The 20,247-nt window shown below is 43.7% G+C and overlaps 1 protein-coding gene across 1 annotated transcript in view; it reads right to left on the bottom strand.

The window, feature by feature from the left end:
• The window catches only part of lama1 (laminin, alpha 1), a 309,926-nt gene that overhangs the window by 97,197 nt on the left and 192,482 nt on the right, over nucleotides 1–20,247 (bottom strand). Inside the window, 5 exon segments of the mRNA XM_034180072.1 lie at nucleotides 5,746–5,900; nucleotides 5,980–6,162; nucleotides 8,076–8,192; nucleotides 15,919–16,021; nucleotides 16,145–16,277. Coding sequence (XP_034035963.1) covers nucleotides 5,746–5,900; nucleotides 5,980–6,162; nucleotides 8,076–8,192; nucleotides 15,919–16,021; nucleotides 16,145–16,277 — 691 coding nt within the window.

The raw sequence follows: 20,247 nt of genomic DNA, 5'->3' as shown, positions 1-20,247 counted from the left end.
TGGACGTCCGTCGGATGGGTCGGGGGTTCCAGTACTTGGTGGACTGGGAGGGGTATGGACCCGAAGAACGCTCCTGGGTGAAGAGGAGCTTCATCCTGGATCCGGCCCTCCTGGCCGACTTCTACCGCCGACACCCCGACAAACCTGGTCGGGCGCCAGGAGGCGCCCGTTGAGGGGGGGGTCCTGTTGTGTGGGCCGCCAGAAGAGGAGGTACTGCTGGCCCACCACCAGAGGGCGCCCTGCCTGAAGTGCGGGCTTTAGGCACGAGAGGGCGCTGCCGCCATGGACACAGCCGGGGGTGACAGCTGTCGCTCATTACCTCTTGACAGCTGTCACCCATCTACTCAACATCATCTCACTCCATAAAGACCAGACGTCATCTCCACCTCGTTGCCGAGATATCATACTTCATAGGAGGTAATACTCTCAGCCTTTTTGTGAGATTTGTAACTCTGTTATTGTGAGAATTTGCAGGAGAACCGGTCGTTTGTGAGGAGGCTGTGCAAGACGGCGCTCCTTTTCAGCTGAGACCGCTGCAACATATTGAATGAGAGGTGGAGGTGGCATTCCCACCGTTGTTGTTACTGGGTGTACACACACCCACACTTGACTGTCTTTGTTCTTCACCAGCAGTACCAGATCCGACAGTCGGGGACGGTGATCACCTGGGAATTCGGGACTTGGCGGCTCCAGTATTCACCAGGTTCTGGGGCGGCGGAAATCGTGTGGTTCCGGCTCTTCTCAGGACAGACGCCTTCTATCCTCGAGCCTGCCCACACGTCACCTCTGTGTATTGACTGTTATGATATTCTGTGATTGTCTGTATGTTCGTTGTGCACATTCACAACATTAAATTGTTACTTTTTGGCTCATCTATTGACCGTTCATTTGCGCCCCCTGTTGTGGGTCCGTGTCACTACACTTTCCCAACAAAACTCAGATAAAACTGAAGTTATTGTACTTGGCCCCACAAATCTTAGAAACATGGTGTCTAACCAGATCCTTACTCTGGATGGCATTACCCTGACCTCTAGTAATACTGTGAGAAATCTTGGAGTCATTTTTGATCAGGATATGTCATTCAAAGCTCATATTAAACAAATATGTAGGACTGCTTTTTTGCATTTGCGCAATATCTCTAAAATTAGAAAGGTCTTGTCTCAGAGTGATGCTGAAAAACTAATTCATGCATTTATTTCCTCTAGGCTGGACTATTGTAATTCATTATTATCAGGTTGTCCTAAAAGTTCCCTGAAAAGCCTTCAGTTAATTCAAAATGCTGCAGCTAGAGTACTAACGGGGACTAGAAGGAGAGAGCATATCTCACCCATATTGGCCTCTCTTCATTGGCTTCCTGTTAATTGTAGAATAGAATTTAAAATTCTTCTTCTTACTTATAAGGTTTTGAATAATCAGGTCCCATCTTATCTTAGGGACCTCATAGTACCATATCACCCCAATAGAGCGCTTCACTCTTAGACTGCAGGCTTACTTGTAGTTCCTAGGGTTTGTAAGAGTAGAATGGGAGGCAGAGCCTTCAGCTTTCAGGCTCCTCTCCTGTGGAACCAGCTCCCAATTCAGATCAGGGAGACAGACACCCTCTCTACTTTTAAGATTAGGCTTAAAACTTTCCTTTTTGCTAAAGCTTATAGTTAGGGCTGGATCAGGTGACCCTGAACCATCCCTTAGTTATGCTGCTATAGACTTAGACTGCTGGGGGGTTCCCATGATGCACTGTTTCTTTCTCTTTTTGCTCTGTATGCACCACTCTGCATTTAATCATTAGTGATCGATCTCTGCTCCCCTCCACAGCATGTCTTTTTCCTGGTTCTCTCCCTCAGCCCCAACCAGTCTCAGCAGAAGACTGCCCCTCCCTAAGCCTGGTTCTGCTGGAGGTTTCTTCCTGTTAAAAGGGAGTTTTTCCTTCCCACTGTCGCCAAGTGCTTGCTCACAGGGCGTCGTTTTGACCGTTGGGGTTTTACATAATTATTGTATGGCCTTGCCTTACAATATAAAGCGCCTTGGGGCAACTGTTTGTTGTGATTTGGCGCTATATAAATAAAATTGAATTGAATTGAATTGTGTATATTTATGTCTCTGTGTGTGTGTGTATATATTTATGTCTGTGTGTGTGTGTACATTTATGTCTCTGTGTGTGTGCGTGTGTGTGTATATATTTATGTCTGTGTGTGTGTATATTTATGTCTCTGTGTGTGCGCGTGTGTATATATTTATGTCTCTGTGTGTGTGCGTGTGTGTGTATATATTTATGTCTGTGTGTGTGTATATTTATGTCTCTGTGTGTGCGCGTGTGTATATATTTATGTCTCTGTGTGTGCGTGTGTGTGTATATTTATGTCTGTGTGTATATTTATGTCTCTGTGTGTGCGCGTGTGTGTATATATTTATGTCTGTGTGTGTGTGTACATTTATGTCTCTGTGTGTATATTTATGTCTCTGTGTGTGTGCGTGTGTGTGTATATTTATGTCTGTGTGTGTGCGTGTGTGTGTATATATTTATGTCTGTGTGTGTGTATATTTATGTCTCTGTGTGTGCGCGTGTGTGTATATATTTATGTCTCTGTGTGTGCGTGTGTGTGTATATATTTATGTCTGTGTGTGTGTATATTTATGTCTCTGTGTGTGAGTGTGTAGTGTGTATATATTTATGTCTGTGTGTGTGTATATTTATGTCTGTGTGTATATATTTATGTCTGTGTGTGTATATTTATGTCTGTGTGTGTGTATATTTATGTCTGTGTGTGTGTGTGTGTGTGTATTTATGTCTGTGTGTGTATATTTATGTCTCTGTGTGTGTGCGTGTGTGTGTATATTTATGTCTCTGTGTGTGTATATTTATGTCTGTGTGTGTATATTTATGTCTCTGTGTGTGTATATTTATGTCTCTGTGTGTGTGCGTGTGTGTGTATATTTATGTCTCTGTGTGTGTATATTTATGTCTGTGTGTGTATATTTATGTCTCTGTGTGTGTATATTTATGTCTCTGTGTGTGTGCCTGTGTGTATATTTATGTCTCTGTGTGTGTATATTTATGTCTGTGTGTGTATATTTATGTCTCTGTGTGTGTGCGTGTGTGTGTATATTTATGTCTGTGTGTGTGTATATTTATGTCTATGTGTGTGCGTGTGTGTGTATATTTATGTCTCTGTGTGTGTACGTGTGTGTGTATATTTATGTCTGTGTGTGTGTATATTTATGTCTCTATGTGTGTGCGTGTGTGTGTATATATTTATGTCTCTGTGTGTGCGTGTGTGTGTATATTTATGTCTCTGTGTGTGTACGTGTGTGTGTATATTTATGTCTGTGTGTGTGTATATTTATGTCTCTGTGTGTGCGTGCGTGTGTATATTTATGTCTATGTGTGTGTACATTTATGTCTCTGTGTGTGTGTACATTTATGTCTCTGTGTGTGTGCGTGTGTATATTTATGTCTATGTGTGTGTACATTTATGTCTCTGTGTGTGTGCATGTGTGTGTATATTTATGTCTGTGTGTGTGTACATTTATGTCTCTGTGTGTGTGCGTGCGTGTGTATATTTATGTCTATGTGTGTGTACATTTATGTCTCTGTGTGTGCGTGTGTATATTTATGTCTGTGTGTGTACATTTATGTCTCTGTGTGTGTGTACGTGTGTGTATATTTATGTCTCTGTGTGTGTGCATGTGTGTGTATATTTATGTCTGTGTGTGTACATTTATGTCTCTGTGTGTGTGCGTGTGTATATTTATGTCTGTGTGTGTACATTTATGTCTCTGTGTGTGCGTGTGTGTATATTTATGTCTGTGTGTGTACATTTATGTCTCTGTGTGTGCGTGTGTGTATATTTATGTCTGTGTGCGTACATTTATGTCTCTGTGTGTGCGTGTGTGTATATTTATGTGTGTGCGTGTGTATATTTATGTCTGTGTGTGTACATTTATGTCTCTGTGTGTGTGCGTGCATGTGTATATTTATGTCTGTGTGTGTGTGTACATTTATGTCTCTGTGTGTGTGCGTGCGTGTGTATATTTATGTCTATGTGTGTGTACATTTATGTCTCTGTGTGTGTGCGTGCGTGTGTATATTTATGTCTATGTGTGTGTACATTTATGTCTCTGTGTGTGCGTGTGTGTATATTTATGTCTTTGTGTGTACATTTATGTCTCTGTGTGTGCGTGTGTGTATATTTAATGTTTGTGTGTGTACATTGTGTGTGCCTCTCTTCATTGGCTTCCTGTTAATTCTAGAATAGAATTTAAAATTCTTCTTCTTACTTATAAGGTTTTGAATAATCAGGTCCCATCTTATCTTAGGGACCTCGTAGTACCATATCACCCCAATAGAGCGCTTCGCTCTCAGACTGCAGGCTTACTTGTAGATCCTAGGGTTTGTAAGAGTAGAATGGGAGGCAGAGCCTTCAGCTTTCAGGCTCCTCTCCTGTGGAACCAGCTCCCAATTCAGATCAGGGAGACAGACACCCTCTCTACTTTTAAGATTAGGCTTAAAACTTTCCTTTTTGCTAAAGCTTATAGTTAGGGCTGGATCAGGTGACCCTGAACCATCCCTTAGTTATGCTGCTATAGACTTAGACTGCTGGGGGGTTCCCATGATGCACTGTTTCTTTCTCTTTTTGCTCTGTATGCACCACTCTGCATTTAATCATTAGTGATCGATCTCTGCTCCCCTCCACAGCATGTCTTTTTCTTGGTTCTCTCCCTCAGCCCCAACCAGTCCCAGCAGAAGACTGCCCCTCCCTGAGCCTGGTTCTGCTGGAGGTTTCTTCCTGTTAAAAGGGAGTTTTTCCTTCCCACTGTAGCCAAGTGCTTGCTCACAGGGGGTCGTTTTGACCGTTGGGGTTTTACATAATTATTGTATGGCCTTGCCTTACAATATAAAGCGCCTTGGGGCAACTGTTTGTTGTGATTTGGCGCTATATAAAAAAATTGATTGATTGATTGATTGATTGATTTATGTCTCTGTGTGTGCGTGTGTGTATATTTATGTTTGTGTGTGTACATTTATGTCTCTGTGTGTGCGTGTGTGTATATTTATGTCTATGTGTGTGTACATTTATGTCTCTGTGTGTGCGTGTGTGTATATTTATGTCTGTGTGTGTACATTTATGTCTCTGTGTGTGCGTGTGTGTATAGTTATGTTTGTGTGTGTACATTTATGTCTCTGTGTGTGCGTGTGTGTATATTTATGTGTGTGCGTGTGTATATTTATGTCTGTGTGTGTACATTTTGTCTCTGTGTGTGTGTGTATATTTATGTCTGTGTGTGTACATTTATGTGTCTGTGTGTGCGTGTGTGTATATTTAGGTCTGTGCATGTGTATATTTATGTCTGTGTGTGTGCGTGTGTGTATATTTATGTCTCTGTGTGTGTACATTTATGTCTGTGTGTGTATATTTATGTCTGTGTGTGTACATTTATGTCTCTGTGTGTGCGTGTGTGTATATTTAGGTCTGTGCATGTGTATATTTATGTCTGTGTGTGTGCGTGTGTGTGCATATTTATGTCTCTGTGTGTGTGTATATTTATGTCTCTGTGTGTGTGTACTTATCTGTGTGTGTGTATATTTATCTGTGTGTGTGTGTATATTTATCTCTGTGTGTGTGCGTGTGTATATTTATGTCTGTGTGTGTGTGTACGTGTGTGTATATTTATGTCTCTGTGTGTGTGTATATTTATCTGTGTGTGTGTGTATATTTATCTCTGTGTGTGCGTTTGTGTGTGCGGTACCGAGGCAGCCTGTCTCCGGGCCTGTTGGATCAGTTCTCTGATGTCAGACAGGTTTCGGCTCAGTGTTTCTCCCAGAATGCTCAGCGGCTTGATCCCGTCCATCAGACGTGCCGTACGATTCTCCGCCTCCTCCAGCGTATGCTGCGCCTCATTGGCTGAGCAGTGAAAGCACAGAGCAAAGCATGAATGCCAACAATGTGGGAATGAAAATGTTTCTGCTAACAGTCACCTCACCCGCCGTGTGCGTGTGCGCCACCAGCTGGTTGGTCTCTCTCACTCCTTTCGTGGCGTTTTCTACCATAGAAGAAGAATTGTGCAGCTGTTCTTTGAGTTTCTGCAGCTGCTGCAGCGCCTCCTGTACGTGAGAGTGCGCCACTGCCGCCTGCTGGTGAACCTGCTTCAGCATCAGAGACGAACCTGATACATACACACAGACACACACACACACACACACACACACACACACACACACACACACACACACACACACACACACACATACAAATAAAAGTTCAATCATAAAGATCTTTACAAATTTATTTAAATTGTAAATTCCAACTTTCTCATTTGAGTTCATTCATGATCATTATTCTTTTTTTTTCATTGGTTCACACAGACATCAAGACACTGCACATCATCCATTCATTCGTTCTTTTTCTGGCTCTGATCCGGGTCCTGCTCGTGGTAGCAGTAGACCAAGCAGCTCAACCCACACGTCTTCCAGGGGATTCCAAGGCGTTTCCAATCCATCTGGGGAACATAATCCCACCAAAGGGTCCGGGGTCTGTTCCCAGTTGGACGTGACTGGGAGATCTGTCCAGGGAGATGAACGGGGAGCATCCTCGCCATGTGCCCGAACCACCTTAACTGGCTCCTTTTGATGTGAAGAAGCAGGGACTCTACTCAGTTCAGAGTCCCTCCTGGATAGTTGAGCTTCTCACCCTGCCACTGGTATCCGTGACCTTATTCTTTTGGTCATTATCCGAAGTTGATGACCATAGGTGAGGACCGGAACATAAATCGAGAGTCTGGCATTCTGGCTCAGCTCCTTCTTCACCACGATGGTCTGGGACAGTGACCGCGAGACCTGAGGTGCCGTCCTAATCCGTCTATTGACCTCATGCTCCAACAAACAGTGCATCCGGAAAGAATTTACAACACTTCACTCTTTCCACATTTTATGTTACAGCCTATTTTTTTCCTCAAAATTATACACACAAAACCCCATAATGACAATGTGAAATGAAAAAAAAAGTTATTGAGATTTATATTTTATTCATTATAACTAATAATAAAACAATTATTTAATTAATTATGACTAATAATATAACAATTCATTATTTAATTCATTTTATATAACGACTGAGTGGATCCGTGTCATTTGATTGGTGGCCTGTATGTCACCTGACATGGATTTTTCCTACCATTTGCCATTGTGTTTCATTGACTGTGCAATAGTTCTGTTTTTGCGTGCAATTTTGGTACTATATGAAATGTGCTATTGCACGCCTGAACCACCGTGTGCACTCACACTATAGGGGACGGCGTTTAGCTAAAGATAGCGGCATTTGTTTTGTTGACGGACAACGATTTGAAGGAGCTAATTGATGCTCCTAATTCTTCTAACACACACACACACACACACACACACACACACACACACACACACACACACACACACACACACACACACACACACACACACACACACACACACACACTCCACTGTAAGCCGTCTGGAGCCATGAAGAGCTGTTAGGATAAAAAGCTGGACTAATTTCTTACATGATTTTTTTTGCTGGACTGAGGAACTACACAATTCTTTTGTTTTTGTTTTTTTGGAAGTACACAAAGTCAGTGCACGGCATCACAGACTAACTGTTTTTCCAAGTTGACTGAGAAAAATTCTGGACTCCAATTTAAAGTTCCCGTTGGACTGTTGACATCAAAACACCAGTGGAACACTAAATGTAAGTCCCTTTGATGTTATTTATAAATTAATATAATATCAAATGACAAGGATCTATTTTAGTCGTTATATAAAACAAATAATGAATGTTTTTACATTCTTTCAATGGAACGAATATTTAATTCAGCCTAACCTTGTGTGGCAGCACCCTGACATCAGGGTGAATGTGAGGCATTACTGTAAAGCGCTTGGAGAGTCTGATGCAGATGGAAAAACGCTATATGAATGCAGTCCATTTACCATTTGCCACAATCGTCTTGTTATCTAATGCAAACTGCCAATTATTAAGTTAATGACTGTGGACGAGTTTGTGACGAGTTCAGTAAAGGCGGAGCCTGAAAAAGAGGCGTGGCAGCCTCACCTTTAGCGAGGCTCTGCAACTCCGTGACTGATCGCTGAAAAAGGAAGCTGACATTAAAGGATTTCTGATTGGCCAAGCCCAGCCTGGACGTTACCGTGGAAACGCTCAGCCGCAGGTCTGCAGAAAACACAAGTTAAAGAAAGATGAGTGGACAGACAGACAGACGGGCTAACAGACAGACAGACAGATAAGTTAACAGACAGACAAGTTAACAGACAGACAGACGGGCTAACAGACAGACAGACGGGCTAACAGACAGACAGACAGATAAGTTAACAGACAGACAAACAAGTTAACAGACAGACAGACAGGCTAACAGACAGACAGATAAGTTAACAGACAGACAAACAGATAAGTTAACAGACAGACAGACAGGCTAACAGACAGACAGATAAGTTAACAGACAGACAAACAGATAAGTTAACAGACAGACAAACAAGTTAACAGACAGACAGACAGGCTAACAGACAGACAGACGGGCTAACAGACAGACAGACAGATAAGTTAACAGACAGACAAACAAGTTAACAGACAGACAGATGGGCTAACAGACAGACAGACAAACAAACAAGTTAACAGACAGACAGACGGGCTAACAGACAAACAGACAGACAAGTTAACAGACAGACAGACAAGCTAACAAGTTAACAGACAGACAGGCTAACAGACAGACAGATGGGCTAACAGACAGACAGACAGACAAACAAGTTAACAGACAGACAGACGGGCTAACAAACAGACAGACAAGTTAACAGACAGACAGACAAACAAGTTAACAGACAGACAGACGGGCTAACAGACAAACAGACAGACAAGTTAACAGACAGACAGACAAGCTAACAAGTTAACAGACAGACAGGCTAACAGACAGACAGATGGGCTAACAGACAGACAGACAAACAAGTTAACAGACAGACAGACGGGCTAACAAACAGACAGACAAGTTAACAGACAGACAGACAGGCTAACAGACAGACAGACAGACAAACAAGTTAACAGACAGACAGACAAGTTAACAGACAGACAGACAGGCTAACAGACAGACGGGCTAACAGACAGACAGACAGACAAGTTAACAGACAGACAGACAGGCTAACAGACAGACGGGCTAACAGACAGACAGACGGGCTAACAGACAGACAAACAGACAAGTTAACAGACAGACAGACAGGCTAACAGACAGACAGACAGACAAGTTAACAGACAGACAGACGGGCTAACAGACAGACAAACAGACAAGTTAACAGACAGACAGGCTAACAGACAGGCGGGCTAACAGAGAGACAGACAGACAAGTTAACAGACAGACAGACAGGCTAACAGACAGACGGGCTAACAGACAGACAGACAGACAAACAAGTTAACAGACAGACAGACAGGCTAACAGACAGACAGACGGGCTAACAGACAGACAGACAGATAAGTTAACAGACAGACAAGTTAACAGACAGACAGACGGGCTATCAGACAGACAGACAGACAAGTTAACAGACAGACAGACAGACAGGCTAACAGACAGACAGACGGGCTAACAGACAGACAGACAGATAAGTTAACAGACAGACAAACAAGTTAACAGACAGACAGACAGGCTAACAGACAGACAGACGGGCTAACAGACAGACAGACAGATAAGTTAACAGACAGACAAGTTAACAGACAGACAGACGGGCTAACAGACAGACAGACAAACAAGTTAACAGACAGACAGACAGGCTAACAGACAGACAGACGGGCTAACAGACAGACAGACAGACAGGCTAACAGACAGACAGACAGATAAGTTAACAGACAGACAAACAAGTTAACAGACAGACAGACGGGCTAACAGACAGACAGACAAACAAGTTAACAGACAGACAGACAGGCTAACAGACAGACAGACGGGCTAACAGACAGACAGACAGATAAGTTAACAGACAGACAAGTTAACAGACAGACAGACAGGCTAACAGACAGACAGACGGGCTAACAGACAGACAGACAAACAAGTTAACAGACAGACAGACAGGCTAACAGACAGACAGACGGGCTAACAGACAGACAAACAAGTTAACAGACAGACAGACGGGCTAACAGACAAACAGACAGACAAGTTAACAGACAGACAGACAAGCTAACAAGTTAACAGACAGACAGGCTAACAGACAGACAGACGGGCTAACAGACAGACAGACAACAAGTTAACAGACAGACAGATGGGCTAACAAACAGACAGACAAGTTAACAGACAGACAGACAGGCTAACAGACAGACAGACAAACAAGTTAACAGACAGACAGACAGACAAGTTAACAGACAGACAGACAGGCTAACAGACAGACGGCTAACAGACAGGCTAACAGACAGACAAACAAGTTAACAGACAGACAGACGGGCTAACAGACAGACAGACGGGCTAACAGACAGACAGATGGGCTAACAGACAGACAGACAAGTTAACAGACAGACAAACAAGTTAACAGACAGACAGACGGGCTAACAGACAGACAGACAGATAAGTTAACAGACAGACAAGTTAACAGACAGACAGACGGGCTAACAGACAGACAGACGGGCTAACAGACAGACAGACAGATAAGTTAACAGACAGACAAACAAGTTAACAGACAGACAGACAGGCTAACAGACAGACAGACGGGCTAACAGACAGACAGACAGATAAGTTAACAGACAGACAAACAAGTTAACAGACAGACAGACAGGCTAACAGACAGACAGATAAGTTAACAGACAGACAAACAGATAAGTTAACAGACAGACAGACAGGCTAACAGACAGACAGATAAGTTAACAGACAGACAAACAGATAAGTTAACAGACAGACAAACAAGTTAACAGACAGACGGGCTAACAGACAGACAGACAAACAAGTTAACAGACAGACAGACAGGCTAACAGACAGACAGACGGGCTAACAGACAGACAGACAGATAAGTTAACAGACAGACAAACAAGTTAACAGACAGACAGATGGGCTAACAGACAGACAGACAAACAAACAAGTTAACAGACAGACAGACGGGCTAACAGACAAACAGACAGACAAGTTAACAGACAGACAGACAAGCTAACAAGTTAACAGACAGACAGGCTAACAGACAGACAGATGGGCTAACAGACAGACAGACAGACAAACAAGTTAACAGACAGACAGACGGGCTAACAAACAGACAGACAAGTTAACAGACAGACAGACAAACAAGTTAACAGACAGACAGACGGGCTAACAGACAAACAGACAGACAAGTTAACAGACAGACAGACAAGCTAACAAGTTAACAGACAGACAGGCTAACAGACAGACAGATGGGCTAACAGACAGACAGACAAACAAGTTAACAGACAGACAGACGGGCTAACAAACAGACAGACAAGTTAACAGACAGACAGACAGGCTAACAGACAGACAGACAGACAAACAAGTTAACAGACAGACAGACAAGTTAACAGACAGACAGACAGGCTAACAGACAGACGGGCTAACAGACAGACAGACAGACAAGTTAACAGACAGACAGACAGGCTAACAGACAGACGGGCTAACAGACAGACAGACGGGCTAACAGACAGACAAACAGACAAGTTAACAGACAGACAGACAGGCTAACAGACAGACAGACAGACAAGTTAACAGACAGACAGACGGGCTAACAGACAGACAAACAGACAAGTTAACAGACAGACAGGCTAACAGACAGGCGGGCTAACAGAGAGACAGACAGACAAGTTAACAGACAGACAGACAGGCTAACAGACAGACGGGCTAACAGACAGACAGACAGACAAACAAGTTAACAGACAGACAGACAGGCTAACAGACAGACAGACGGGCTAACAGACAGACAGACAGATAAGTTAACAGACAGACAAGTTAACAGACAGACAGACGGGCTATCAGACAGACAGACAGACAAGTTAACAGACAGACAGACAGACAGGCTAACAGACAGACAGACGGGCTAACAGACAGACAGACAGATAAGTTAACAGACAGACAAACAAGTTAACAGACAGACAGACAGGCTAACAGACAGACAGACGGGCTAACAGACAGACAGACAGATAAGTTAACAGACAGACAAGTTAACAGACAGACAGACGGGCTAACAGACAGACAGACAAACAAGTTAACAGACAGACAGACAGGCTAACAGACAGACAGACGGGCTAACAGACAGACAGACAGACAGGCTAACAGACAGACAGACAGATAAGTTAACAGACAGACAAACAAGTTAACAGACAGACAGACGGGCTAACAGACAGACAGACAAACAAGTTAACAGACAGACAGACAGGCTAACAGACAGACAGACGGGCTAACAGACAGACAGACAGATAAGTTAACAGACAGACAAGTTAACAGACAGACAGACAGGCTAACAGACAGACAGACGGGCTAACAGACAGACAGACAAACAAGTTAACAGACAGACAGACAGGCTAACAGACAGACAGACGGGCTAACAGACAGACAAACAAGTTAACAGACAGACAGACGGGCTAACAGACAAACAGACAGACAAGTTAACAGACAGACAGACAAGCTAACAAGTTAACAGACAGACAGGCTAACAGACAGACAGACGGGCTAACAGACAGACAGACAAACAAGTTAACAGACAGACAGATGGGCTAACAAACAGACAGACAAGTTAACAGACAGACAGACAGGCTAACAGACAGACAGACAAACAAGTTAACAGACAGACAGACAGACAAGTTAACAGACAGACAGACAGGCTAACAGACAGACGGGCTAACAGACAGGCTAACAGACAGACAAACAAGTTAACAGACAGACAGACGGGCTAACAGACAGACAGACGGGCTAACAGACAGACAGACGGGCTAACAGACAGACAGACAAGTTAACAGACAGACAAACAAGTTAACAGACAGACAGACGGGCTAACAGACAGACAGACAGATAAGTTAACAGACAGACAAGTTAACAGACAGACAGACGGGCTAACAGACAGACAGACGGGCTAACAGACAGACAGACAGATAAGTTAACAGACAGACAAACAAGTTAACAGACAGACAGACAGGCTAACAGACAGACAGACGGGCTAACAGACAGACAGACAGATAAGTTAACAGACAGACAAACAAGTTAACAGACAGACAGACAGGCTAACAGACAGACAGATAAGTTAACAGACAGACAAACAGATAAGTTAACAGACAGACAGACAGGCTAACAGACAGACAGATAAGTTAACAGACAGACAAACAGATAAGTTAACAGACAGACAAACAAGTTAACAGACAGACGGGCTAACAGACAGACAGACAAACAAGTTAACAGACAGACAGACAGGCTAACAGACAGACAGACAGATAAGTTAACAGACAGACAAACAAGTTAACAGACAGACAGATGGGCTAACAGACAGACAGACAAACAAACAAGTTAACAGACAGACAGACGGGCTAACAGACAAACAGACAGACAATTTAACAGACAGACAGACAAGCTAACAAGTTAACAGACAGACAGGCTAACAGACAGACAGATGGGCTAACAGACAGACAGACAGACAAACAAGTTAACAGACAGACAGACGGGCTAACAAACAGACAGACAAGTTAACAGACAGACAGACAAACAAGTTAACAGACAGACAGACGGGCTAACAGACAAACAGACAGACAAGTTAACAGACAGACAGACAAGCTAACAAGTTAACAGACAGACAGGCTAACAGACAGACAGATGGGCTAACAGACAGACAGACAGACAAACAAGTTAACAAGTTAACAGACAGACAGACGGGCCAACAAACAGACAGACAAGTTAACAGACAGACAGACAGGCTAACAGACAGACAGACAGACAAACAAGTTAACAGACAGACAGACAAGTTAACAGACAGACAGACAGGCTAACAGACAGACGGACTAACAGACAGACAGACAGACAAGTTAACAGACAGACAGACAGGCTAACAGACAGACGGGCTAACAGACAGACAGACGGGCTAACAGACAGACAAACAGACAAGTTAACAGACAGACAGACAGGCTAACAGACAGACAGACAGACAAGTTAACAGACAGACAGACGGGCTAACAGACAGACAAACAGACAAGTTAACAGACAGACAGGCTAACAGACAGGCGGGCTAACAGAGAGACAGACAGACAAGTTAACAGACAGACAGACAGGCTAACAGACAGACGGGCTAACAGACAGACAGACAGACAAACAAGTTAACAGACAGACAGACAGGCTAACAGACAGACAGACGGGCTAACAGACAGACAGACAGATAAGTTAACAGACAGACAAGTTAACAGACAGACAGACGGGCTATCAGACAGACAGACAGACAAGTTAACAGACAGACAGGCTAACAGACAGACAGACGGGCTAACAGACAGACAGACAGATAAGTTAACAGACAGACAAACAAGTTAACAGACAGACAGACAGGCTAACAGACAGACAGACGGGCTAACAGACAGACAGACAGATAAGTTAACAGACAGACAAGTTAACAGACAGACAGACGGGCTAACAGACAGACAGACAAACAAGTTAACAGACAGACAGACAGGCTAACAGACAGACAGACGGGCTAACAGACAGACAGACAGACAGGCTAACAGACAGACAGACAGATAAGTTAACAGACAGACAAACAAGTTAACAGACAGACAGACGGGCTAACAGACAGACAGACAAACAAGTTAACAGACAGACAGACAGGCTAACAGACAGACAGACGGGCTAACAGACAGACAGACAGATAAGTTAACAGACAGACAAGTTAACAGACAGACAGACAGGCTAACAGACAGACAGACGGGCTAACAGACAGACAGACAAACAAGTTAACAGACAGACAGACAGGCTAACAGACAGACAGACGGGCTAACAGACAGACAAACAAGTTAACAGACAGACAGACGGGCTAACAGACAAACAGACAGACAAGTTAACAGACAGACAGACAAGCTAACAAGTTAACAGACAGACAGGCTAACAGACAGACAGACGGGCTAACAGACAGACAGACAAACAAGTTAACAGACAGACAGATGGGCTAACAAACAGACAGACAAGTTAACAGACAGACAGACAGGCTAACAGACAGACAGACAAACAAGTTAACAGACAGACAGACAGACAAGTTAACAGACAGACAGACAGGCTAACAGACAGACGGGCTAACAGACAGGCTAACAGACAGACAAACAAGTTAACAGACAGACAGACGGGCTAACAGACAGACAGACGGGCTAACAGACAGACAGACGGGCTAACAGACAGACAGACAAGTTAACAGACAGACAAACAAGTTAACAGACAGACAGATGGGCTAACAGACAGACAGACAGACAAGTTAACAGACAGACAGGCTAACAGACAGACAGACAAACAAGTTAACAGACAGACAGACGGGCTAACAGACAGACAGACGGGCTAACAGACAGACAGACAGACAAGTTAACAGACAGACAAACAAGTTAACAGACAGACAGATGGGCTAACAGACAGACAGACAAACATGTTAACAGACAGACAGGCTAACAGACAGACAGACAAACAATTTAACAGACAGACAGACGGGCTAACAGACAGACAGGCTAACAGACAGACAGACAAACAAGTTAACAGACAGACAGATGGGCTAACAGACAGGCAGACAGACAGACAAGTTAACAGACAGACAGACAGGCTAACAGACAGACAGACAAACAAGTTAACAGACAGACAGACAGGCTAACAGACAGACAGACAAACAAGTTAACAGACAGACAGATGGGCTAACAGACAGACAAGTTAACAGACAGACAGACGGGCTAACAGACAGACAGGCTAACAGACCTTCAGCCATCCTGTCGATTTGTTGACTTTGTTTCAAAATAGCAGAGCTGCCAGTCAGCTTGGCGACGCCCACCACTGACAGCAACTGTTCTGACTGGACTGTCTGACAAACACAAACATACACTGTCACCAAACAGGAAATGACAAATGTGCACATGCGCGCGCATGTGTCCGTCTGTGTCCATCTGTGTGTGTGTGTATCTATGTGTGTGTGTCTGTGTGGTACCATGTTGAGAGCCATGGAGGCGGCCATTTGTGCGACTGAGGAAACCTGGTGGGCGGAGTCGACCTGTTGTGTGATGTCACTGTTGAGGAGAACCAGCTGGTGTTCAGATCTGTTACAGACTGAGGATAGAGACCTGAGGAAAAGAGAAACACACACTCTAAATCCCACAGACTGTCAGGAGGTGCTCCTGGTCCCTGATTTAGTCCAGCAGGACTCTGAGTCCAGGCTGTTTGAAGTTCACACTCACAAACATGGACCCGTCTTCGGTCTCTCTCATGTCCACTGAGACTGCACCTGCTGCAGGGGTCCTGCACTAGTCAAAGCGCCATCTGCTAGCAGTGACTTCCTGCCACATGTCACATGACCACCAACATCTCAGCACCAAAACGTGACTTCCCTCACCTCCCCTCCCTCCTCCCCATCAAGCAGAAGGAACGACGGCTGGAGATGTCAAACAGGTCTGACGGATCATCATGCCAGACCTCGGCTGCTTCTAGTCTGAGAAAGTTCTCTGACCACCATGTTGAATGGTTCTGGTACTAACCTATAAAATTCTTCACATACTGGCACCTCCCTACTGAGCTGACCTAATTAAACCTTACGTACCGACCCAGGCTCTACGTTCTCAGGGTGCAGGACTACTTTGTGTCCCTAGGGTGAATAAGAAGTCTGCGGGTCACAGAGCTTTCTCTTATCGTGCCCCTGTTCTGTGGAATGATCTCCCTGCATCAATAAAACAGTCAGATTCTGTAGAAACTTTCAAGTCCAGACTTAAGACGCACTTATTTTCCCTTTCGTACGGCTAGAATACTGGCATAGTGTGTCACTACACTTTTTACTCTTTTAAATTCATTTTATGAGTAAACGGAGCAGTGATCACCGGCCTCAAACACACACACACACACACACGATACAACCCCCCCACGATGAAATCCGTGGATTCCTTGGATCCGTGGAGTTTTCCCAGCCCTGCTTAGGTGTGGTTTTTCTGGCCGACTGATTTTGCTCTTTTTCTCTCTGTCCGAGGTCCAGAGGGAGATACACAGCAGTGGCGTCTGTGGACAACAGGATGCTGGACAGACCATGAGATGCCAGGCCTGAAGCTGACGCAGATGTTTTAATGTCCTGTTTTCTGTAAAAACCTTGTAGCTGTTAGATGACTTAAGCAGAGGGTCACTCCTTTGAGTCTGGTCTGCATGAGGTTTCTTCCTGAAATCATCAGAGGGAGTTTTTTCTTATCACTGTCACCTGTGTTCTTGCTCTGGGGGTTGGTAAGGTTAGACCTTACTGTGTGAAGCACCTTGAGGCAACTTTGTTGTGATTTGGCACAATACAAATTAATTTAAATTTTTGACAATATATTTCTGTGTAAACTATTACTGAGGGCACCTTGAACAGGACTGAGTCCCAGTAACCAGAACATTCTGGATCCAAACCCAGGGAGGACAACCACTGGCCACATTCCAGTTCTGTGAGTACTCACTGAACAAACGGTCAGTATCAGCAGTGATTCTCTGCAGCCTAAGGATGTCCCTCTGGGACATCCTGAGAATTTGCAGGGTCCAAAACAAACCGCTGGACATCATCTCCAGCCTGGACAGATACTCTGCATGCTGTGTGGAGTGAGGACAGAATCTTTGAAGGTTTCCAGTTAAATGGGTGTTCTGGCTCCTACACAGTTCAGGTTTTCAGGTCGCAACTGGGTGTTGGGTCGGGTGGTGGAAATCAGTGACTTAGGTCCCTTCGTTGGTGAGGAACAAACCTTGACTTTGTGGACAATGTTGTGATTTTAATAGAATCAATGGATACTCTGATCGCAGCACTTGAGAAGTTGAGTGAGGAATCTTAGTGTCCGAGTTTGTGATGGTCCTGGATCCAGACTAAGATCCAGGGTTTCAGTGACTTCCTGGACTCGTCCATCAGAAGTGTCTCTGTATGGTGAAACTGTTGATCTCAGCAGGGACGTTCTTGTCTGTGGGTCCTCAGCCTTTGAAATTTGATGGTTTGGGGCGCAGTCAAAGTCACTGTCAAGTCATTAATCAGCAAGTCTCAAGTCATCATGACCACTAATTGTTTGCAAGCTGACTTGAGACTTGACTTGGGGACTTGCTGATTAATGACTTGAGAGTGACTTGTCGGTGACTTCGTCCCACCTCTGGTGTCAAGTACACTGATAATGGTGTAGTTTGAGGACTTTTTCTGCTTCTGAATGTACAGTAGTGTTCATAATAATAGTAGTGTGGCATTCAGTCAGTGAGTTCTGTTGAACAAACAGGTGTGAATCAGGTGTCCCCTATTTAAGGATGAAGCCAGCACCTGTTGAACATGCTTTTCTCTTTGAAAGCCTGAGGAAAATGGGACGTTCAAGACATTGTTCAGAAGAACAGCGTAGTTTGATTAAAAAGTTGATTGGAGAGGCGAAAACTTATACGCAGGTGCAAAAAATTATAGGCTGTTCATCTACAATGATCTCCAATGCTTTTAAAATGGACAAAAAAAAAAACAAACAAACAAAAAAAACAGACACGCGTGGAAGAAAATGGAAAACAACCATCAAAATGGATAGAAGAATAACCAGAATGGCAAAGGCTCACCCATTGATCAGCTCCAGGATGATCAAAGACAGTCTGGAGTTACCTGTAAGTGCTGTGACAGTTAGAAGACGCCTGTGTGAAGCTATTTTATTTTCAAGAATCCCCCGCAAAGTCCCTCTGTTAAATAAAAGACATGTGCAGAAGAGGTTACAATTTGCCAAAGAACACATCAACTGGCCTAAAGAGAAATGGAGGAATATTTTGTGGACTGATGAGAGTAAAACTGTTCTTTTTGGGTCCAAGGGCCGCAGACAGTTTGTGAGACGACCCCCAAACTCTGAATTCAAGCCACAGTTCACAGTGAAGACAGTGAAGCATGGTGGTGCAAGCATCATGATATGGGCATGTTTCTCCTACTATGGTGTTGGGCCTATATATCGCATACCAGGTATCATGGATCAGTTTGGATATGTCAAAATACTTGAAGAGGTCATGTTGCCTTATGCTGAAGAGGACATGCCCTTGAAATGGGTGTTTCAACAAGACAATGACCCCAAGCACACTAGTAAACCAGCAAAATCTTGGTTCCAAACCAACAAAATTAATGCCTCGCAGATGTGAAGAAATCATGAAAAACTGTGGTTATACAACTAAATACTAGTTTAGTGATTCACAGGATTGTTAAAAAAGCAGTTTGAACATAATAGTTTTGAGTTTGTAGCGTCAACAGCAGATGCTACTATTATTGTGAACACCCCCTTTTCTACTTTTTTTTTTACTAATAGCCCAATTTCATAGCCTTAAGAGTGTGCATATCATGAATGCTTGGTCTTGTTGGATTTGTGAGAATCTACTGAATCTACTGGTACCTTGTTTCCCATGTAACAATAAGAAATATACTCAAAACCTGGATTAATCTTTTTAATCACATAGCACTACTATTATTCTGAACACTACTGTATTGTATTGTGTTTTGGACTTGATATCAAAGTACTGGACAGGAAGTGGGTGCACACCAAGGCGCCCCTGAAGTGCCGTATAGCAGCGGAGATCTTGGAACAGCTTGGGAGGATTTAAGAACATGACCTCCATGCACTAACATGAACTAATGTGCTTATGACATTAAAAACCCGTTTGTGTAAATGGAGCTGATAATTCTGAGTTGCTGAACATTTTTACTTCCTCCTTCTCCCATTTCAAAAGGTCTGATCTCTCGAGAAACATCTCTGTGTAAAAAGTCCCTTTGCCTCTGAAGGACATTGTGATGTCTCAGGAATGTGTCACAGTTTTACTTCAGTGGGTTAGGTTTAGGAAAGCTGCTGGTCCTGATGCTGGACACGCTGTGCACTTTTGTGCTGACCAGCTCAGGGACTTGCTTTTTTTAACCAGACTCCTCCAGGTGTGTGTTGACTTGATGGAAAACATGGTCCCTTCCAGTTTCTTTTCAGCCACATAAACATGTGGAGGACACAGAACTGTTCTTGCTGAGAAAAACCCGGGTCTCAGACTAAACTTTTAATCACTGAGTTTTCCTCACCTTCAAATGAGATGAAGCCTCACATTTGGACA

The sequence above is a fragment of the Thalassophryne amazonica genome, chromosome 1, assembly GCF_902500255.1.
Source record: "Thalassophryne amazonica chromosome 1, fThaAma1.1, whole genome shotgun sequence".
Taxonomy (NCBI): domain Eukaryota; kingdom Metazoa; phylum Chordata; class Actinopteri; order Batrachoidiformes; family Batrachoididae; genus Thalassophryne; species Thalassophryne amazonica.
This window is presented reverse-complemented; position numbering and strand designations above follow the sequence as displayed.